General features: G+C 39.3%; 1 protein-coding gene across 1 annotated transcript in view; it reads right to left on the reverse strand.

Moving 5' to 3' along the window:
- Positions 1 to 867: 867 nt before the first annotated feature.
- RORB (RAR related orphan receptor B) overlaps positions 868 to 23,801 on the reverse strand; it is a 231,157-nt gene continuing 208,223 nt past the window's right edge. Inside the window, exons 8-10 of the mRNA XM_056118762.1 lie at positions 22,608 to 22,718; positions 18,883 to 18,995; positions 868 to 1,259 (exon numbers count right to left, since the gene is read on the reverse strand). Coding sequence (XP_055974737.1) covers positions 1,104 to 1,259; positions 18,883 to 18,995; positions 22,608 to 22,718 — 380 coding nt within the window. The 3' untranslated portion in view covers positions 868 to 1,103. The remainder of the gene's footprint in view (positions 1,260 to 18,882; positions 18,996 to 22,607; positions 22,719 to 23,801) is intronic.

Below are 23,801 nucleotides of genomic sequence, written 5' to 3' on the forward strand. Positions count from 1 at the left end.
ACTCAAATCAAGTTTCTTCCACAACCAAAAACTCAAAGAAAGATTTTAATGCTTGTTGGTGGAAAATGAGTACTACCTATTATTGATCAAAAGAGTCCTGGGATCATAATATTATCTGTGGTTTAATTCTTCAAAATTAAAAAAAATTATGTTTGGCGATACCTGACAGTGCTCAGGTGTCATTCCTGGCCTGGTGTTTTGCACCAGGGTGTGCTCAGGGGACCATGTGGTGCTGGGGATTGAATCTGGGCCTCCTGCATACAAAATGTATCTTTTCGACCTGATCTAGTTTTTAAAACAGGAAAATGGCTACAAATATTTAAGATTATTTTCTCTAGTATATACCATCTTGACAAGGCTTTGATGTCATTGAGAGAATTAGAGTTTAAATACAGAGGCCATGCATATTCCTGTAGGCTTATCTCTGAATCCATATCATTTTGCCATCGACAACAGTTGACAATTCTAGCTGGAAAAACAAAATCCTGATTGTCTAACATAAAGGTGACATGTAACACAGAAGGAAAAGAGCCCGACTGAATCTCCTTTGCTAGTAGGTATGATACTTAGGCCACAATGCATGTGCATGTATAAGTAGTATATATAATATTCTCAGATATTATATACTTATAACATACATGCCCAGTGCTTTCCAAGACAGCTACAAATTTACACATGCATCAACTATCTAAAAACATAGAAATTGGTAAGCCTATTAAGTGAATTTTTCTTAAATTATATCGAAACAATCAACAGGAAAAGTAATCAGGTAAAGTACCGCTCTGTTCTCATATATATCTACAATAAAATTCTATAAACAGTTGTCTCCCAAAACATACCCGAATTAAAAAAAAAGATAACACCCAGTGTCCTATATTTGTATATTTACGGTCATTTCAAAAACAAACAAACAAACAAATAAAAGAGCCCCACTCAGGTGCATATTTACATTCTTCAAACTGTAGCGGTGAAAAATAATTCTATGAAGTGCAGGACATTCCTAATGTTGCAGTAGTGACATTTTTCTTTAGTCTTCATGAACACATTGCTTTTGTCTTAACGGTGATGCATTCCAGGACGATGAGACAGTTCTCCTGTCGCCTTCATTTGCAGACGGTGGCACAGTCAGGATTAAAGAGCTCCTTGTATAACGGAGGAAAGAGGGTGTTCACTATGTCTGGATGTGATTGCTTAAATACCTGCAGCTTCTCCCCGTGCAAGTTGCAGACTGCTGTGATGGTTGGTATCTTGGCTATTAACTGCAGAATTGAGAGACAGGGAAGACAAGGGGAAGCTCATTAGTTCTGTCTTCTGAATCAGCATTTTTCCTTGGCCCCAGATGAAGAGAAATGACTTGGGAAAAGATGTTCAAAGGCACATTTCTAGCTTCTCCTTTAGAACAAAAACCAAAAACAAAACACGATGCGTGTCCACCCTCAATTCTCTAAAGGGAAAATCAAGAGAAAGAAGTGGGACAAAGCCTTTCAATATGTTGTTCTTAAATCATAAAGTACTATGGAATAAGTATGGAAAGAGGTCTAGTTTGATTGTGAGGAGGGGGTGCTTTAAGGCTGGTGGGCTCGGTGAGAATCCTGGTTTCTAAATAGTTATTTAATGTTTGTGGCCATGCTATACTCCACGGTCTGACTTAATTTTCTCATTATAAATGTGGCTTACAAAGTACCCATTTCATTGGATGTCTGTGTGGACTGAGAGAAGTAAAACATATAAAAGAGTTAAAAATACTCTGGATGAGAAACACAGTTGTGAGCTAATATAATTCGATATTCCCTACAGATATTCACGATGTAAATATTAGATTTTTAGTTTGGGAAGGTGATTAAAAGGAAAGTAAAGCCTACTATATTAAATACTTAATCAAGAGAGAATGGTGAGGAACTACTCTAGGGAGGTGTTTTCAAAACTCATTGGAAAATACTTACAACTGCTATATGTAGTCAAATTACTATATGAACTTACAATTATATATTTAAAACCTATATATACAAAAACACCATCTTTATTTATAAAAAATGAATAGTTACTTTTCATTTTATGAAATCAGAAGATCGTGTTCAATAAGATAAAATATACAGTTTCCTAAGTAATTTATAGGCTATAGGAGATTAATACTTCAAGTGTTCAAATACCTATGATTTAAGGTTACTTAGAACCTGTCATTTAGTGTCAAAGTTCACTCAGAAACAAACATTATTGTAAACAAATGTCAATGTAATCAGATTACTGTAGGAATAAGCTATGTTCTCACCTACAGAATAATATTATAAAAGATAAACTTGATAAGCATCACAGGCCTGACCTATGATATACTTGAAGTGATGATATTAAGTAAAACCCATCTAATCACAGATTAAGTTCACATTGCTTCTCTATCCTATTCAATAATAAGAATCTACTTCAGCCTTTGAAGTAAAAGAGGAAATAGATAATTAGTTACTTTATAGCTTTTCAAAATCAGAAATTTCCTCTCTTTCATTAACTTTCCTTTTAACAACTAATGACTATACAACCCCAGTGTGTATGAGCAATTTAAAAAGTGCATCAGCATTAGAGCTGTTGACATATTCATTAAAAGAATCTTGAACACATTAAGAAGTTTGGAGTTCAGACTTTTCAACCTACCCATTTTCACTGCTCTTAAATGATAGAACTAGAAATGGGAAAAAAAAGAAAGGGAGCAGCACCTTGTTTCTAGAATGATATTACTTTTCAGACAGCGAATCAAGTTTTACCCTCCGTCCTTGAGTTACTTATATTTAGAGCAGGCTCTTTGCTAGTCCCCCAGAATCACAAAACAGCATAATTCTTGCTTAAACAATCAAATGTGGGAAGCTTTGGCTAGAGTGACCAACAATTCAAAGTGGACTGGAAAACTACCATGAGAGCTATGGAGGAATGGTGCAGAAGGAAGCAGCAAATAACAGAACAGTTTCTTGATTTGTGTTGTCAAGCTTTCCCGAAGAAAGTGCCCTGTGAGCTGAGCTTGATGAAATAGCAAACTAGATGCCAGAGCAGATAATACAAAGTAGGCTTTAGGATCAGATACAAAGGTGCTTGTTGCAATAAAGGATGTTTGGAGGATCCTCCCAGGAGGGGAGATCCATGTTGAAAGTAGACTATGGACTGAACACGATTGCCACTCAATGCCTCTCTTGCAGACCACAACACCCAAAAGGAGAGAGAGAACAAAAAGGAATGCCCTGCCACAGAGGCAGGGTGGGATGGGGGGGATGGGTGTGGGAGGGATACTGGGATCCATGGTGGTGGAAAATGGGCACTGATGGAGGGATGGGTACTTGATCATTGTATAATCGAAACCCAAGCACAAAAATTTGTAAATCTATAACTGTACCTCATGGTGTTTCACTAATAAAAAAAATTTAAAAAAAGGTGCTTGTTGCATCGAGATTTCAGTGTCTTTTGAGCAATGGGTAAGCATGATTGAGGTTAGAACAGGTACAGTGGTCATGGCCAGGTTACTCAGATTCTTACAGTCTCCATTAAGGTCTTTGGAGGTATATTAAACAAACAAACAAAAAAAGCAAGCAAGATGAGGGCTGGAAAGAAGTACAATGGGTAGGGCGTCCCATATGGTCCCCTGAGTTCGCCAGGAGTAATTCTTTTTTTTTTTTTTAAATTTTTATTAGTAAAACACCATGAGGTAAAGTTGTAGACTTACAAATTTTTGTGCTTGGGTTTCAATTATACAATGATCAAATACCCATCCCTCCACCAGTACCTATTTTCCACCACCACAGGTCCCAGTGTCCCTCCCACCCCCATCCCCCCCTATCCCACCCTGCCTCTGTGGCAGGGCATTCCCTTTTGTTCTCTCTTTCCTTTTGGGTGTTGTGGTCTGCAAGAGAGGCATTGAGTGTAAATCATGTTAAGTCCATAGTCTACTTTCAACATGCATCTCCCCTCCTGGGAGGATCCTCCAAACACCCTTTATTTGGTGCTCCCTTCTCTATCTGAGCTGCTCTTTCCCCTAGAATGCTCGGCTGGCCTCTAAGCCATGGAGTAATCCTCCTGGTACTGATCTCGGCTATTCTTGGGTATTATTCTCCTATTTTGTTACTTTATGTCCCCCAGATGAATGCGATCTTTTTTATGCCTATCCCTCTCTTTCTGACTCATTTCGCTTAGCATGATACTTTCCATGGAGTACCACTTGTATGTAAATTTCATGACTTCATTTTTTCTAACAGCTACATAGTACCAGGAGTAATTCTTGACCACAGAGCCAGGAGTAGCTCATGAGTATCACAAGATGTATCCCCCAAACCAAAGAAACCAACAAGACAAAACAGAAAAAAGCAAGATGATCAGAACTACATTTTGAAAGTTTCACTTTGAATGTAAGGTGGAAAATTGTCTTTTTCTCTATTTTCATAGGTAAAGAGTGTACAAGTGTCCATTTAGCCAGGGTCCCTGGGGAAATTATTCAAGCCCTCTTAACCAGCTGGTTCACACAGAAGGAGACTACAACAATTTCAGAACACTTCCAGCACATTATAATTCTTCCTGAAATAGCAATTCAATGCAGAGAGAGCTTTGAAAGCTTTCTACAATCATGTGCGGTCGAATTGATGATGTGCAGAGCCCCTGAAATTTCCAGATGCAGTTCTATTATGATTGTCAACTGTTAGTGTACATAAGAATCACTGGGCTGTTTTCCTAAAAAAAAAAAAAAAGCAAGTGACTGGGATTTACTCTGAGGAATTGGAAATCGTGTTTCAGTAGGTTCAGGTGGAGCTCAGACTCTGAATAATGTATCTCTTGGAGTTACTGATGTGGTTGGTCCCTTTGAGAAATACTTAACTTCAGAGGTTCTAGCCTTACACATTTACAGCTGGCTTCCAACCTGAAAAATAAAGTTGTTATTATATTTTCAGTGATCCAGGGAACAGGAAGAAGGCTAGGCAGTTGTCATTCCTAGAGAGCGAAGGTTCATTTCTTATTTCTGTCTATGGTGGTTAAATAATGAATGCCTTGAGTTTCTTATGCAGACAACTACAATCCAGAAAGAAGCCTGACTGCTCGGATTTGAATCCTGGGTCTATTTTTCATAACTGTTTAATCTTGGACAAGTCATTTATCCTCAGAGCTTCCGTATCTGCTAGATAGAAATTAGAACAGTTCCTACTCTATCGGGTTTTTCTGAGGGTTACAGGTGAACAAAAACTGTCTATAGTAACACATGATATATGTTAGGTGACATGCTTATGATTCCTGCTTCCAATCCCCCACATAACTTTTCCTTCAAGGAGAGTAATAGTCAATATCATGCTTGTTCATATAAAGGACACAGATGTAGTTTAGCTCTTAACTAAGTACCCAAAATGGAATCTTTCTATTCCGTGTTAATGCATGATGAAAATAACCACTTACAAATGGAACACCAACCATATATTGATTTTTTGGTTTGGTTATGATTAAAGTCCATTGCTCATTTAATAAGCTGTGAGTCAGGAGGCCGACTTCTATATATAATACCCAATTATTATTTTCTTGTTTGTTTATTTTAGGGCCACACCTGCTCATGTTCATGTCACACACCTGGCTCTGCACTCAGGTATTTCTCCTGGTGGTACTTGGGGAAACATACGGAATGCTGAGGATCGGTGAGAGAATCAAACCTGGGTTTTGCCATGTGCAAGACCCTACCTGCTCTACTATCGATCCGGCCCTGGTACTCAATTATTAAAGCATCTTAAAGAGTGTGCTTGGTTTGAGAAAATAAATACGGATGTTAGATTCTTGATGTCCAAACTCGGATTTGATATGTGGCTGACTCAGTCTCTCTATCTTCCTTCATTTGTGGCAGTTAGAGACCACCCACCTTGCTCATAAAGAGTGTGTTTGGTTTGAGAAAATAAATATGGATGTTAGCTTCTTGAGGCCCAAACTCGGATTTGATAAGTGGCTGACTCAGTCTCTCTATCTTCCTTCATTTGTGGCAGTTAGAGACCACCCACCTTGCTCATCCGAAGAATGGGATGAATGATGACAGCTGCTTTTCGGTAGAGTGATGGAGCCCCTAGAGCCAAGAGCTCTGATAAAACCAATGCTCCCTTAACTTTTGTTCTCTCCGAAGTTGGTGATTTATAGGCATCCAATCAGCTGTGGAAACAGAAGTGCTGACAGGGGTATCTGTCACTCAGGGTGCCAGCCAGGAGGCCCTGTGGAGGCAGCAGCCACACTTGTCAGAGCCCAGAAGGGCCTGGTAGGGACGCAGCAGGCAGTCACTTATTGTTCATTAATATTATGTATTGCTGCAGAGGGATGCCCCTTCCAAAGGGAGCTCGGAGCAGCCTCAGCAGCAGTTAATGGCCCTACAACTTTTTAAACAGCTGGGGAGGTGATCCTGAAGCTCTTAGAGATGGAGGGGGTATTTGATTTCAAATCATCATGACATTTCTTCATGTTTAAATAATTCCCAGAGCAGGCACAGACTGAGGGTCTATAAACAGGCATCTTCACACTCGTCTCTTCCTTGTGATAAGCATTATTTATAAGGAGGAAGCTTTAGCTTATACCTACAGAGTCTCCACAAAAAAAAAGCAGTTGTTTTGAGGAGATAGTAATTCTATGCTGTTTTCCAGAGGATGGTTTTATGGAAAAAATCCACAATTTTATAATTGGTAGACTTGATGTGGAAAAACGGAGCCTGCAGAAACTAGTGATCTTATTTACGAAGACTTCTAGGTCATCAAGATGCTCTCCCAGGTGAAGCACGAAGGCAACCATGGTTTGATCAACTTACAAAAACCCTGAGAAGCACTGATGAAAGCAGGATCTCTCCAGTGAGGCAACACCCATGCATTCCACTTGCCCATTCAATTTTTCTTTTCTTTTCTTTTTTTTTTTTTTTTGTTGTTTGTTTGACTCAGCTCTGACAGTTGGATGAGACTTCAAATAATCAATCTGAAAAATTGGTCCAGGTCACTAATCTTCCTTTTCCCAGTCTTGCTCTAGTTTGTGTCCAATGTCCAAATATATTACATTTCCTTCCTTCCTTCCTTCCTTCCTTCCTTCCTTCCTTCCTTCCTTCCTTCCTTCCTTCCTTCCTTCTTTCCTTCCCTCCCTCCCCTCTCCCTCCTTCCTTCCCTCCCTCATTCTCTCAAGCCAGACATCAAACTCAGAGGTTCATGAATAATGGGTATGGGCTTTACCACTGGGCTACATCCCTGACACAGTGTTCTTTCTGACTGACTAAAGCAGAAGAGGTGAGGATGAGTTTAGAAAAGGACTGAGAGTGCTTTGCTTTCTAAATGCAGCAACAAATGTAGAGTGAGTGATAGTATAGTCGATGGGTCACTTGCTTTGCATGCAACAGACCTTGTATCAGTCCTGGCATCCCATATGGTCCCCCTGAGCCAGGAGTAACTCCTGAGCACTGCTGGGCATGGCCTAAAAAATTAATCTCAAGTGATCTTAGCAACTATGAGTCAGCCATATTTTACCCCGTACACCAGGGAAGTAGAGAAAACTGGTATTGGGAGAGGGAAGAAAAAGTCATCCATAGCTATCAAGAGATAAATGAAATGGAGAATTCTGAAAGTTCCTCACTTTCTTATTCTATTACCTTCTTGAAGAGTGGTTGAATTTTTTAAGCCTTTGCTTTTATATTAGTTTTAAATTTTTAGATACTTGCTTAAATTGCTTAGGTCTCTGTCACTGTCCTTCCATTGTTCATCGATTTGCTCAGGAGGCCCCAGTAATGTCTCCATTGTGACAATTGTTACTGGGTTTGGCATATCGTTGCTGTGTGAGCGAGATACTCTCTAGCTTGCTGGGTTCTTCAAGAGGGGAGGAGGAATCGAACACGGGTTGGTCATGTTGGCTGCTTCTAAGGCAAATGCCCTACCTGCTAGCACAGTGGTAGGGCGTTTGCCTTGTGGGAAGTCAGCCTGACCGAGCCAGGTTCGATTCCTCTGCCCCTCTCAGAGAGCCCGGCAAGCTACCGAGAGTATCTCGCCCGCACGGCAAAGCCTGGCAAGCTCCCAGTGACGTATTCAATATGCCAAACACAGTAACAACAAGTCTCAAAATGGAGACATTACTGGACCTGCTTGAGCAAATTGATGAGCAATGGGAGGACAGTGTTTATTTAGTGCTTAAATTGCTGTGAAAGGAGTCCATAACTAAAGAATCTCAATATATTATCTTGCAGCATGTTTTGTAAGTAGTAACACAGAATATTTCTTGTTGTTTATTTATATTTGGAGACCTCCCAAACTGCTCAGTAGATCCAAGGCCACGTTCCAGCAACTCTCAGCCAACCCACGCAAGGGCCTATGAATGTGGTGTTGCTTGGGCTCTTCAGTGCCCAGGATTACTAGGGACATCCCAGGAGTGCTCGGATCAAACAAAGATTGGCCACATGCATGCCCTGTGCCTTATCCCTTTTACTATCCCTTTGATCCCAGACTTATAGACCATAAATCTGATGGACAAGGCCTGGAGCTTCTGGGTGTTAGAACACTGGAGCAATAGCACAGTGATAGGGCATTTGCCTTGTGCGCAGCCAGCCTGGCCGAGCCAGGTTCGATTCCTCTGCCCCTCTCAGAGATCCCGGCAAGCTACTGAGAGTATCTCTCCCGCACGGCAAAGCCTGGCAAGCTCCCAGTGACATATTCAATATGCCAAACACAGTAACAACAAATCTCAAAATGGAGGCTTTATTGGACCTGCTCGAGCAAATCAGTGAACAATGGGAGGACAGAACACTTTAACAAACTATAGACAGCTAACATCGCTCGAAACAATCTGGTTTCCACGGGAATTTCTCAAGGAAACTGCTTAAGGGTGATGTATTTGTTTTCACCATTCTGCCTTTGTCACTGGCATGGAATATACTCAACAAATGAAGTATTAAAAAATTAGAAAGCCCGGCAAGCTACCGAGAGTATTCGATATGCCAGACACAGTAACAACAAAGTCTCCAATGGAGACGTTACTGGGCCCGCTCGAGAAAAGATATAACCCCAACATAAAGTTATGTTTTCTGCATCTATATAAAATTTTAAAATTTGGATGTTCTAAGAAAATATGTTTGTACAATTTTTTTCTTTCTTTAAATGATCTATTTAGTTATTTCTTTTTGCTGCACCAATCATCTCTTCCAGGGCCTCATATCATGAGGCATACATCCTATCACTCAGCCACATCCCAGATTTTCTGAATTATTTAATTTATTTATTTGCTTTTTGGGTCACACCCTGCGATGCACAGAGGTTACTCCTGGCTCTGCACTCAGAAATTACTCCTGGCGGTTCTCAGGGGACCATATGGGATGCTGGGAATCAAACCCGGGTCAGCCGCATGCAAGGCAAATGCCCTATCCGCTGTGCTATCTCTCCAGCCCCTTTCTGAATTATTTTAAAGTAAATAGCCTGTTGAGGATGTCTGGGTAAGATTTCAGGGTTGCTCATTTTTTACAGTGGTTACAAGACTATGTTAATTTTGTGACAATCATTGAGCACAGATTCATATAATTTAAGGACTTTTCAGTATGTGTGTTTTACTTACTAAAACGTACAGAAAAGTTGAGGTTTTAGACAATTTCCTAATCAAACAGGAAGAGCACTAGGAAGACTCAGACCAGTAGGCTATATCAGCTGGACAGAACTTCCAAACGCTGCTCAAGATGAAACTGAACCAGCATCCTTAGTTCCAGCAACTGGGAATTCAAGTTTAACACATAACTGTCTTTCAAAAAAGGAAAAGCAAGATTTAAATACAAACATTATTAATCACAGCACAGTCCATTTTTGTCCCATTGAGAAAGCAAGAAAAATCAATGTAAATTACCCTTTGCAGTTTCCATTGATTACTTGATCTGTGTTTGCTCTGTTGATTCAACCAATGGATTACTGTAGTTCTTATATTCCTGAATCTGCATTAAAATAGCACCAGTTCTGGAAAAACTTTAATCATTAATATGTGACAAAGGATCATATAAACAGTCCATCTTTTAAGCTTTCATTTAGTAATTTGGTGTTGAAATATAACTTTCTTTTATGCTAATAACACAATTTTGTTATTGCTATTCTGGAAGCAGATGAGGAATTAAGCAGGCAGAGACTCTAAAGGCAGACACTCTCCCAGCTCAAATCTAATCATTCTCCTTGGGAAGTCTGGAAACTCTCGGTGCTTGAACTAGGAAGGACCTTATTTTGAACCTCTTAACACTCTGGAGCAGTTGCTAAAAGAATTCAGGCACTGTAACTGGATTAATTGGGTAGAATTTCTTTTTCCCTCACTTGCAGTTTGGTTAACCTTGAGGAAGACACTTGAAGGTTCAAGATTCTCCTTTGTTGAGATGAGAGTGTGGCATTGTAATTTAGGAATTAAATGTCAAAGTTGTTAGAGTCTGTGTGACTATCTTTGGCACATAGACTGTTCAATCACTTTCAAGTATCACCATTCTTTCATTATTCACATAATTCTGATTGTGCATTGCTTTTATCATAGACATGGTTGTATGAGGTTTTTGCATTTACATCATCTCATATATATTATATGCCTTGTATAGTTTAACCACAATAAATATTTGTTGTGTAAATAAAAATGATTTAAAAACACTTTTCACCCTATTTCCATGAGTGTGTTTCTTATCCTTTATAAAATTTGTGGCTATAATTTGTTAAAATAGTGTTTAATGGGGTTGGAGAGAGATAGCACAGGAGTTAGGGCCTTGCATGTGGTTGTAGCACTGTCCTCCCATTGTTCATCGATTTGCTCGAGTGGGCACCAGTAACGTCTCCACTGTGAGATTTGTTACTGTTTTTGGCATACTGAATACGCCACAGGGAGCATGCCAGGCTCTGCCATGCAGGTGGTATACTCTCAGTAGCTTGCCCGGCTCTCTGAGAGGGTTGGAGGAATCGAATCTGGGTTGGCTGCATGCAAGGCAAACGCCCTACCCACTGTGCTATCGTTACAACATGTGACGAATCCCAATTTAATCTTCAGCTCTGCATATGATCTTCTAAGAATGATTAAGAGAACCCCTGAGCACTTAGCTACGAATAATTCCTAAATACTGATTAAATTTACATCTGTGTCTTAAATTGGCAGAAGATTTAAGTTTCCCTTTTCTCTGAACCTTAGAGTCTTATTATCTACGCCTAATAAAAAAATCATGTAGCCAATATATACAACTTTTCAGAGAAAAAGCAAATAGATAATGCTGATCTTGGCTTAAGAGTGTGCAAGTAAGAGCCTGGGTAGTAGAGGGAAAATAGTAGATGCCCTTCTGGAAGCTTCCACCTCTCTCCTATGCAATGCACAAGACACCCCCAACACCTAACCACTTACATCACAGACTACAGTAATCTTGCCTTTTTATCTTAGAAACATTTACCTTCTCGATGGTGCTATTGGCATCAGCAGAAAAAATTATTGTTTATCCTAAAACCATGATGTGAAATGACAGCTCTTGCCTTCTTTGAGGTCTGCTTGGTAATGGCCACTAATCAACCAAAAGATCTTAGAAGAAGATGAAGCTCAGAGGAATAGATTTGCTCTCACATAGTTGCAGACAATCTTCTTAACCAGGGTAATGCTTTCCGATAGCTAACCAGGGATTCACACTGCATTTTCTTGATGATGACGGCACCCGAGGCTGATAAACATGAGTGAAGGGATATGGTGGCACATCTGGGCAGATGGACTTAGGAAAATGATTGAAAAGTGAGAAGCTAGCAGGACCAAAAATAACTTTCTGGCCAATTAAGCAAAAGAGTCAAGTAAGAGTGAGGGAGTGCTTGTTTAGCCCAGGGGAAGAATGTAGCTCCAGGAGTATCCTATAGATTTGCAGGAAAGCTAGAGATTTTGGGAGGGTGGGCAAGGGTGGGTGGAAGGTTTAGGGCCACACTGGGTAGCACTCATCACTGTCACTGTCACTGTCTGTCACTGTCCTCCCATTGTTCATTGATTTTCTCAAGCAGGTCCAGTAACATCTCCATCGTGAGACTTCTTGTTACTGTGTTTGGCATATCCAATACATCACTGGGAGCTTGCAGGCTTTGCCATGTGGGCAAGATACTCTCGGTAGCTTGCCGGGCTCTCCGAGAGGAGCGGAGGACTCGAACTTGGGTTGGCTGCATGCAAGGCAAAAGCCCTACCCACTGTGCTATTGCTCCAGCCCAGGTAGCACTCATGATTTTTAAAATTTTATTGTCATTATTTTTCTTTTTGGATCACATCCAGCAATGCTCAGCGGTTACTCCTGGCTTTGCACTCAGGAATTACTCCTAGAGGTGCTCAGGGAACCATACGGGATTCTGGGATTCTAACCCACGTTGGCCCGCATGCAAGGCAAATGCCCTACCTGCTGTACTATTGCTCCAGCCCTGCACTCAAGATTTTTAAAGCAACATCCTATCTAACAGTATTTCCTGACTCTAATTTCCCAGAAGACCAGAAGAAGGAACTGGACTGGAGGCCTCCACTGAGCTCTGTCTCAGGCGGCTTTCAGAGGGCTGGAAACTTGTGCCTGAAGACAGAATGTCAACAAAGCCTACAGACAGATCCAAGTTTTGCCTTTAGTCATGAGGATTCTGCAGCACCTTGCTACAGACTGGACTGCTCCTCTTTTCTCCTTCACACTATGCCCCTTCAGTTAGGACAAGAACAAAAAGTTGAGTGACTTGTAATACAAGCCTGCAGGGGAGCTCAAAAGACAGCAGTTCCTGCAGATCAAGCAGCCGTGGCTTTAACTCCTGGTACTTCCCTGCCTCCCAGCAGGCTTCTGATTCTTTTCCACTGAGTAGAGAAAGAGGACCAGTGGATATCCAATCCCACTAAATCTGAATCTAAAATGAAATGTCTAGAAGTGCGTTCTCACCAAGCATGTGAAGGCCAACAATGGTTTTCTTGGCGTTATATATAAAACTCTTCATTTTGGGAACTGTGGGTTTGCTGATGGAAATGCTGACCTCTGCATGCAGGTTTCACAGACACTGTCTACACTGCAGCTTCAGGGCCGGATGACCATCCTGAACTTAATCACCATCGAGCATACACCACTCATTTGTTAAGACTTGAACGACATGTGTTTTCTTGTAGCAGCAGAAAATCTGGAGTCCTTAAAACTATCACACCAGACTGAAATGGTAGGACAAAAGAGGCTAGTCAGGAGGAAAGGAACATTGTCTTCCGAAGCCAAGGAATATATTATACTGAAGGAATCTTAAATGACCATCCAGTTCAACCTACTCAGTTCTCAGACAAAAGAAGTTACGGCCAGGGAGCAGATGGGATACCTCTACAGTCAGATGGGGCTTAAATGTGTGTGTGTATATATATATATATATATATATATATATATATGCACGCTTTACATACATATTTATATACATACTTAATATGTATGTATGTCTACTTTTCACCATAGCCTTTAATAAACTGGCTAGTGTTATATAATTTTCTGACTTCTTAATCCAGGATCTACACACATTTTTTATTCATAATATGCCTACTCTTTATACTTTTCTACCTCCATAACTATTCATTGACCTATTTCTTTGAAAGTCACATTCCACCTCTCAAGACCCTGCCTTCTAGATCTGAAATAGTTTCTATCTTTTGGGTAAAATTGTGCCTGCTGAAATAAAATTTATTTTGTTTATAACAGTTATCAAAATAGGAATTAAGTCCTATTATGGACCATGTGGCAAGCTTATATCTTATTTAATTTAGTCCTCAAAATAAACATATGATATTGAAACATTGATATGTATCATATCGCTGATATCCATATATTGGTATGTATTGATATGTACGATGGAGCGATAGCACAGTGGGTAGGGCGTTTGACTTGCACGCAGCCAACCCAGGTTCAATTCCTCTGTCCCTCTCAGAGAGCCCTGCAAGCTACTGAGAGTATCTTACCCACATGGCAGAGCCCGGCAAGCTCCCTGTGGCATATTCAATATGCCAAAAACAGTAACAACAATGGAGATGTTACTGGTGCCCACTTGAGCAAATCAATGAATAAGGGGAGCACAGTCCAACTATATTGATATGTGATTGACTTAATCATAGTTAGGATTAAGTGAGGAAATGGCACAGAGAGTTTAAGCTACTTGTCTAGGGTCATTGAACTAGCAAATGTTTCTAATAAAGGTAAAGATAAAGGCCCTCCCATTGATCGTCGATTTGCTCGAGCGGGCCCAGTAACGTCTCCATTGGAGACTTTGTTGTTACTGTGTCTGGCATATCGAATACTCTCGGTAGTTTGCTGGGCTCCCCGAAAATGTTTCTAATGGTTTGCTGCAAATATGTACATATAATGCTGACTAGGGAGGAAATTAGATTTTTAATAGAGTCTTATTCTGAAAACAAATTAATAATAAGTATTAGAGCTTTCTTGTTATTGGATATGAACTCAGTGAACTTTCAAACATTCCTAAAGTTCATGTATGGTCAAAAGGTATTGTTACTTAAACTTAAATTTGGGAAATGTACTGAAGACTATTCTCACAATACTGCCCAATACCTGCACTTTTAAACTGACATCTGCTATACCTATCGGGTGGCTTTAGAGACAGAGTGCATTTCTGAAAAGAATAGAACACTCTGTGATAGGAAAGACTAGGTTTTCTTGGATTTAAATAAAACAGTTATTTTGGGGAAGTGAAGTTTGCTGAGAGGATATTCTGTATGCATTGATGGTGCCATTGTCCTCAAAGCAGTAAAGTAGTCCAGATTTTTCATCCATCACTGTCCCCCATTCCCAGACTTGACAGTGGATGAATCTGTGATTTGGAAAAATGGAGTGAGTTATCCAAAGCTATACAGTTGAGAGCCATGTTAGATGAGAATCTTCTTTTATGAGCCCTTCACATTAGTTCAAGTAACATCCTATTAAAGTAATGACTTGCAATGAATGGTCCACACAACAACTGCAAATTTACTCATGACCTGTCAGCTGGATACTTTGTCATCTGTGTCCAATTAATCTTATACAAGAAATAATTCTCTTTGAATGTTTTACTTAGTCTCAAGCTTTGCTATATCTCTCTCTATAAGAAGGTCTAGATTGGAAAAAGGAGAGATAGATTGACCTGGAGTCAGTGTTTCAACTTTTTTCTTGCCTTTAAATATTTAGTTTCATTTTTTCAGTTTCACTGTTTATATCTCAGATAACTAACAGGAGGTAGAAGATGTTATGGGCATAACAATTTTCACCTCCTAGGGGTAGGAATAATCATGATTGCATAGTTTGTTTAAATTTATACAGTGCTTATCTCATTTGAACATCAAAACATATCTTTAAGGAGCAATAGATTATAGCCTTCATTAACAGATGATGAGAAAAGGTTTTGTGATAAGCAGATGACTGCCCTAGGAAACAAGCCACAATTTATATTAAATCTGGATCGTATCGAGGTCTCAAGTTAAGGATCTCAAAAATGAGCACCACAGTCTTTGTCATCTCAAATGCAGAAAAGTTCTCTACCAGTAATTAGCAGATGTATTTGTGTATATATGCTACAGAACAATTGGAGCGAGAATAGGTGCTTATAGTCACATCATGGCTTTATTACCTAGTGAATGTGAGAGTATTTAGAAATTTTGTTCTTTTCAGGAAGAAAACTGAAGTGCAGGTGATCAGTCCTTGTCGACAAGGGACATGAAAAGCTGCCCCAGGGGCTGAAGTGATAATTCAGAGGAAAGAGTGCTTGCCTTGAAAGTGGCCAACCCAGTTTCAATCCCCAGCGTTCCATATGGTCCTTGAAGCCTGCCAGGAATGATCCCTAGTGCAGAGTTGGGAATAAACCCTGAATGCTGTTGGTTGTAACCCTCCCCGCCCCCCCCCCCCCCCGAACAAAACAAAACAAAAAAAAATTTAGACCGAAAATAACAGTCATTCTATAGTGTTGAAATGTTCTTCCTGTTAGTACTTTAGTTTTAGCAGAATGTTACATACTGAAGCAGATTATTTAGTGCTTGGAGTTTGTTTTTAAATAGCTATAATATGTATGTGCGAAGGAAAATCTGATGGTAATTCCAAATATAGTTTTTCCTCATTTCCTTTCAATAAAGAACTTCAAGAACTAAGTTTATTATTTTGAAAATTTTTATGGGAAACGGCTTAGGCCACGTTCAGCCTTCCTCCTGGCTCTGAATTTAGGGATTACTCCTGGCAGGCTCAGGGGACAATACGGAGTGCTGAGGACTGACCCTGTATGGGCCCTGTAAGGTAAATGCCCCACCCACTCTACTTCTGAAGTGTGAGGATTTTATTGGGAAATATATAATAAATAGTAGGACTTCCATCTTCTCAATGAAGAATAAATGTGAGTTCCTAGTTTAGTTTCTTCTCCTTGAAAGTATTTTCATTTTTTAAACCAAGAGACAGAACATGACTTAAGATATATGTCTTGCACGTGGGTAATCCTGGTTCGCTCTCTGGAATCACATGGTTCCCCCAAGCATCCCTGGATTTAGTTCTGGAAGCCCCAGTGTCGTCACTAGGTGTGACCATGACAGCCTCCAATCACCTCCAGTATGGTCTGGCCTTCAACAACCCTGAATTCTCAGCAACTCGCATTGAACCACCACCTGCTGGACAGAGACTCACAGGAGGGGCCCCTGGATGTCCCGAGTACTTCTCGGGAGTCCACCTGTCCACCTCCTCATTCCATTTCTTAAGAAATCAAATGTATTGTAAAATAAAAAATAATTCTGACCCGGGGCTGGAGAGATAGCACAGCGGGTACGGCGTTTGCCTTGTACGTGGCCGATCCAAGTTCGATTCCTAGCATTCCATATGGTCCCCTGAGCACCCCCAGGAGTAACTCCTGAGTGCAGAGTCAGTAGTTTCCCCCGTGTATCGCCAGGTGTGACCCAAAAAGCAAAAACAAAACAAAAAAAAAACAAAAAACCCCCCAAAAAACCAAAAAAATAATTCTGACTTTCTAAAATTCCAATTCTTAAGGTATTAAAGATATCTTTGATCTAAAATAAAGGTGAATACTAAGTATTGGAAACTTCTTGACCTGGGATGTAACCTTATTTGAAAAATATGCTAAACACACTATCAGAATAACTCCCGCTACCTGCTTCGTTCTCCTCTTCCCTCTTCCCTCTGGTGACCACTATGTTTCTCAAAGTCTAACGTATTTTGGTAGGTTTTGCCAGTGCAATTGTTTCGATTCTTTAGCCCGTCTATGAGGGAAGTCACTTATGACTGTCTTTTATTTCCTGAATCATTTCTCTAATGTTCTATCCATGTAGCTGCTGAAGTGGGGTTTATGTTTTTTAGTGGCCAAGCAGCAGCCCTAAGGTCGGTTGAATATGTTAGTTTCTACATTTTCTCTGCATCCTTGATTTTAAATTCCTCACTATGACTCTATGTTTGGTTTACTATCTGAGTTTCTGCCATGCATAATTTAGATGGACACTGTTTACACATCAGGTACTCTTTTTTAATATGACCTAGTATTAAGAAGTCATATGAAGAAAGTGAAGGTATGTTTGGAAGTAATATCTGAAGGTAAGTGGCATGCATTTTACCTCGGGGTTACTTTGCCATTTTGAAATAATTCCAGAGAAAATTTTACATGAAGAACTTACAGTTGAAAAAAATTTGCCAGTAATCTGTTGTCTTCTATTCTGAATAAAATTGTCATCTATACAATAGACAGAAGCACTGTATCCCAAAATCTGATCCATTAGGGGGAGAGTATTGCTTCTCCCAGTGAGCATTGGACCTCTCTTCAGTTATTCTCTTTATTTTTTTTTTAGTTTTTATTATTTTCAATGGGCTGGAGCGATAGCACAGTGGTAGGGCGTTTGCCTTGCACGCAGCCAACATGGCCGACCCGAGTTTGATTCCTCCGTCCCTCTTGGAGAGCCCGGCAAGCTAACGAGAGTATCTTGCCCGCACGGCAGAGCCTGGCAAGCTACCCGTGACGTATTCCATATGCCAAACACAGTAACAACAAAGTCTCCAATGGAGATGTTACTGGGCCCGCTCGAGCAAATCAATGAACAACGGGAGGACAGTGATAGTGATTATTTTCAATACATTCTTTATATTCTGGATTCAGTTCTGGAAGCCCCAATGTCACTAGGTGTGACCCTAGAGACTATCCTACAACTCTCCTACAAGTACAATGTGCAATGAAATCTCCTCTTCATATGTGGAATTTGAAGACTCATTTCTTTACTGTAAGCTTTTGTTGTTGAGAGGAAAAGCCATTTGATTTACCAAATATCCTCTGATTTATCTTCCTATTCATGGGGTTCAGGCTTGCCAGTAACATACATCCTTTAGGAAGTTATTTTTCTTTCACTCTATCACATTTATAACTTTTGATTTAAAGTGGGCACCTCAAAACATTTGCTTCTTTAGGTGCTGGAGAACAATGCCTCGGGTAGGGCATTTGCCTTGCAAGCAGCCAACCTGGGTTTAATTCCCCATATGGTCCCCTGAGCCAGCCAGGAGTAATTTCTGAGTGAAACGCTAGGAGTAACCCCTGAGCACTGTCAGGTGTGGCTCCCAAACAAAAAAAAAATCGGGCTGGTATGATAGTACAGTGGGTAGGATGTTTGCTTTGCACATGGTCAACCTGAGTTCCATCCCCAGAATCCCATATGGTGCCCCAAGCACTGCCAGGAGTAATTCCTTAGTGTAGAGTCAGGATTAACCCCTGAGCATTCTGGGTGTGACTGCAAAATCCAAACAAACAATCAAAAACCAACCAAACGAAAATTGTATGCATCTTCAGGTCTTTTAGAAATTTTGGCTGCTGAGAAATGTCTCCAGTTTCATAAGTAAGTCTCCTCATTGCTGACGTCACTCTTTTTCAGAGATCATGTGTCTGTGATCTTGGAACCTACCTTTGCCAAGGTCTCATCATCCAGATGATTCTTCTGAATCACATGTTGAAGTGCAAAATAAATTTTTTCCTGAAGCTTCTGGACCTTCCTTGGTTCAATCAGCCAGGCTCGGTCTGAGAAAGAAAAAGAATAAGAAAGAAAAGGAAAGTGAGCTTTGTTCTATGTTACCACCTGTAAGTGTTCAGTTTCAGAGCCATTTCTAATGATATGGTCCAAAATTGCTTCTGAAGACATGTAATTATTTACATAAGACAAAAATATTTTACGAGGAAATTATAATGACAGCCATGTAAAAATATGCTGACTATGAAATCAGGGCATATTGATTTTCTGAACTGGTTCCTTATCTCAATCACTGCCAAAAGGCACAATGGTTCAAATAAACTACTTGATGTTTCTTATTGTCTGGGATTATTTTTCTCTCTATTTGGACATAAGCTGAGATCTTTTTAAAAGCAAAAGTTAATAATTTGTGAAGAAAACTTTGTACAGGAATATTTTAGCTATTTCCTTTCATTAGTTATAATTCATACAGCATAGACAAAAATCCATTTCAAAAATGTAACTGGCTGTTCTTTATACATGTTTATGCTTTTTTTTTGATAGGTTAATAGGATAATTCCAGTTTCTCCTTTTTCCTTCCTACTTTTCTTTTTCTCCCTTTCTGTCCTTATTCTCTCCTCCCCATCCATCTTGCCTTCTTTTCTTCCTTTGTTCCTATAAGTTTCAAGCAACATAGACACAAAATTCAACCTCGTATCAATATCTTAGGTTGGACTTTCAATGAAGAGATACTTAGAATTTCCAAATGCTGAACAAATACTCATGGAAAAGAACTTGGATACGATCCTTCAAACACAGTTCAGGTCAGGTGAGAAACTCAATTCTGTAATTGTAGACAGGGCCAGGACAAGGCTAGCTAACTGTTAAGCAAACCCTTACGTAATCGAGCACAAAGGTCTTTAGTGACAATTGTCAATCAGAATAAATTAAGTTTCCCTCTCTCTCCCTTCCTTAAAGTCTCTGGAGCTTAACAGACAAGTGGCTATTATAGGAAGAACCTGGGGTGGGAGAAAGGCTAGGATCTGGCATAAAATGGAGCCTACCTAAATCTCTTTTTCCAGTTTGAATATGGCACTGGATGAATGCAGTGAACCAGGGTCTTGGAATTTTTCCCTTTTGGGATATGGGGGGGGGGGGGGGGTAAGGGTGCGTGTGGGAGACAGCTAGCTACGCTCAGGGCATACTCCTTTCTCTGCACTTAGGGATCACTCCTGACAGCCTCAGGGGACTATGTGGGGTATTGGGGATTGAATCTGGGTTGACCGCATGCAACACAAACACCCTACCCACTGTTCTATTGCTCGGCCCAGTTCTTGAAGTTATTGAAGAGTCTGAGTGTGGGTATTCTAGCTAACTAGAAGATTCACTGTTAGGTAACATAAGCCAAATGTCATATTTATAAACTGAGCACAATTTAATAGCTTTTCTTTCCTTCCCTGTATTTTCTCAAAATTGGAAAAAAAATTATTTCTTTATTTTTTTCTAGGGTTTTCAGGCCACACCCAGTTGTGCTTAGGGCTTACTCCTGACTCTGCACTCAAGGATCATTCCTGGCAGGAATCAGGTGCTGGGGATAGAATCTAGGTTGACTACATGAAAAACAACTGACTTCTAATTTATTTCTTATTCATAAGGAACAGGCTTATCATCCTTCTGAAGCAATTATTTTTTTGTTTAGGTCTGATATACTAAGTCAAATATTTGTTGGCAGGAATTTACTGACATATTACAAACATACCTTAGCGGACACTGAATTTTGTAACACTGCCTTAGAGGAAGCTGGAGTTAGAGTGAAAACCCTTCTCATCCTAGTTCCAAGATTTATAGACTTGGATCTAGTCTTCTGTTGAACTCTGAGAAAATGATAGAAAGTTTCTAGGGTATGACTGCCACTAGATAGAAATAGCTCTGTCGGTTCTTTTATCTTTATGATTCCAATTCTGGGAAAACTAAGTCTTAATAAAAAAAAAAGACCTAAAAACAGTTCTATTAAAAAATATGTGAGGTCATGCCCAGCAGTGACTATAAGGAACATGGAATACCAGGGATAAAAACCAGGACCTCATATGTACAAGACGTGTACACTACCACTTGGGCCCTATCCACAGTCTAGCTTATTGATTTTATGTGTTCAAATAAATAAATAAAATAAATTTAATATTTTTTGGTGTTAGGGACTGAACTCAGGTCACATGCATTCGAAGGCCCAATAGCTTGATTTGCAACAAGTCAGAAAATATAGAGCTATAATGATCCAAGTTATCACCAGTTACTGCCCTTGATAAAATAATTAAGGGGCTGGAGTGATAGCACAGCAGGTAGGGTGGCTGTCTTGCATGTGTCCAAACCGGGGTCAATTACCAGAATCCCATGGTCCCCTGAGCACCACCAAAAGTTATTCGTGAGTGCAAAGCCAGGAGTAATCCCTGAGCATCGCCGGGTCTGACCCAAATAAGCCAAAAAAATAAATAAATAAAATAATTAAAATAGAAAACAAACCAGATGTAAATGAAAAATACTCATGATTTCAAAAATAATAACTATAGCCTAATTAATAAAAAGTATAGAGGCTAGAACTATATATCAAATGTCAAATGCTATCCAAGGCACGATTAATTTCTTAACTTGGTTAAAATATTATCAACAATAATTCTTTCTTCAGAGAGCTACCAATGATTCTAGTATCCTTTGTCTAAGCAGCTGAGTGAATGATTCTGAATTATCTGAGTTCTGATCACAATTTCAAGCTGGCATGTACCTTGAAAGACACTTTCAGTTGCTATTTGATCTGTGTGTCATGTCTTTCCTTCTTTGAAAATGTGAAGGCATTTTATTTTAGTGTTGAGTTAGTCTTTATTATTAAGTCATTATTATTAAGTCTGACCCTCTTTATTTCCCGAGGTAAGAAAACTGATCAAAATAATCAAGTCAGATCAATAGTCATACAGATTTCAGGTTACAGTTAAAAATGAATTAGAGTTCATACGAGAAAAATCTGTGTTCACAGTGCAATGCTTCCTGTTTCAGTCCTTAGGAGAAAAGCCAATTTCCCCTCATTTGCTGTTCTTACTTGCCTTTAAAGCTTCCAATATTGCTTAAAAAATTAAAAAATAAAAGGTGGTAGCTATATTTCACTGAACATGACCGATAAAACACTAATTTGGATAGAAAAGCCAGTAAAAGAGGTATTTAAAAGAGGAGGAGGTTCATGTTTTACTTATTGAAATTCCTACAATGGATCTTTCATTTCTACAAGCTCCTCCTTATTGGACATTCTCCTCTTTGATTTAGCTCTTTTTCCCTTTCTCCTTGAATTCAAAATAGAATTCACTTCTATTAACTCAAAGTTATAATACTCAGGCCACTATGCTACTATATGGCTTCATCTGTTAAGGAATATTTTGATTATCTGAATCTGAAGTTACCCTTAACACATATCCAAATGTTACTTTGGGGACAAAATTAGCCCTCCAAGGAAAATTTCAATTAAATTAAGACTATTTCACTTTGAATTACCTGAAGATATCAAAATCTTGTTAAAGAAAATATGATTCTTTAAAAATTTCTCCCGAGTGCCTTGAGTTAAGTAGGGGTAATCTAATTTATATTAAAGATAATGAAACAGGTTGTTAAAAAGACACAGAAACTTCAGACCTCCCTACCTGGAGATATCAGAACAGCAGATGAGAACAAAGCAATCTCCTCCTCGGTCAATTGCAAGGAACACAAATTCTTTGCAAAGTCAAAAGCCTCATTTACTAGGTCATCAGAACCTATAAAGAAAAGACAAATTAAATAACAGATTGTGGTAACACTAAGAAAAGTCCCATTATAAAAATTATTTATAAATCTGCATACTAGTTACATGGAAAAAAATTCTAAGTTTCTAACTGCAAAAAGTTATGTAATAGAAATTATAGATTGAAGAATTAGGCCAACCAGAAAATGAAAGTTAAAAGTTAAGAATTAAGTGGAGATCATCTGCCTCACAGGCATTGGAGAGGTCGGGGGGGGGGTATATTGGGGTTCTTGGTAGTGAAAAATGAGTACTGGTGAAGGGAGAGGTGTTTGATCATTCATTGTATGACCGAGACTTAAACCTGAAAGGTTAGTAACTTTTCCCACAGTGATTCAATAAATAAATATACGAAGAAAGAAATAAATAAAACTATGAAAAAAAAGGTAAGGTGGAGTTCATGTCCTATTCAATCAGCTAATCAGTGGCTGAATAAATAGCAGTACTCCTACATTAAAAAAAAAAGTTAACATTGCTGATAAGGGGTAACTGGAAATGTTTATGTTCACTGTAATATGTGATTAGAAACATAATATTTAAATCTAACCTTATATGTTTGAAATTTTGCTAACTATTTTTTTTACATAAATGATTTTGAGATCTTTTGGTATAGAGAGAAAAATTCTAGAAAATTTTAAACATCATTATGGGACACAGGACTGCCAGTCCCTTTAATATGGCAACATAGGGGCTTCAGTGGCCTTAACCTGAGATGTTATGGACTTTCTCACTGAAGGGAGATCAATTCAGTCACTTCCTTGGAACATTGGTTAAGAGGCTAATATCTATTTTAATCTTCTATCCAATGCTTCATGTTCTTGGTCACTGTGAATTTAGACAAAATAATGTTTCATGCCTATAATGATCCCTCATAAATGTTTATTTTATGAAGCTGGAAATAAACCCCTGTTGTTTGCCAAGGCTTTCCCTCTTTCTTGAAAATCTAACCTTGGAGATGACATTGGATGTATATCAACTGCACCAGGGAAACAATGTCTGTCCCGATAGACTTGTGGACTACCATATCAACTAACAGCAAAAAAGGTGAAAGGTGATGTCT

The sequence above is a fragment of the Sorex fumeus genome, unplaced genomic scaffold (assembly GCF_029834395.1).
Source record: "Sorex fumeus unplaced genomic scaffold, SorFum_2.1 ptg000038l, whole genome shotgun sequence".
In the NCBI taxonomy this organism is placed as follows: domain Eukaryota; kingdom Metazoa; phylum Chordata; class Mammalia; order Eulipotyphla; family Soricidae; genus Sorex; species Sorex fumeus.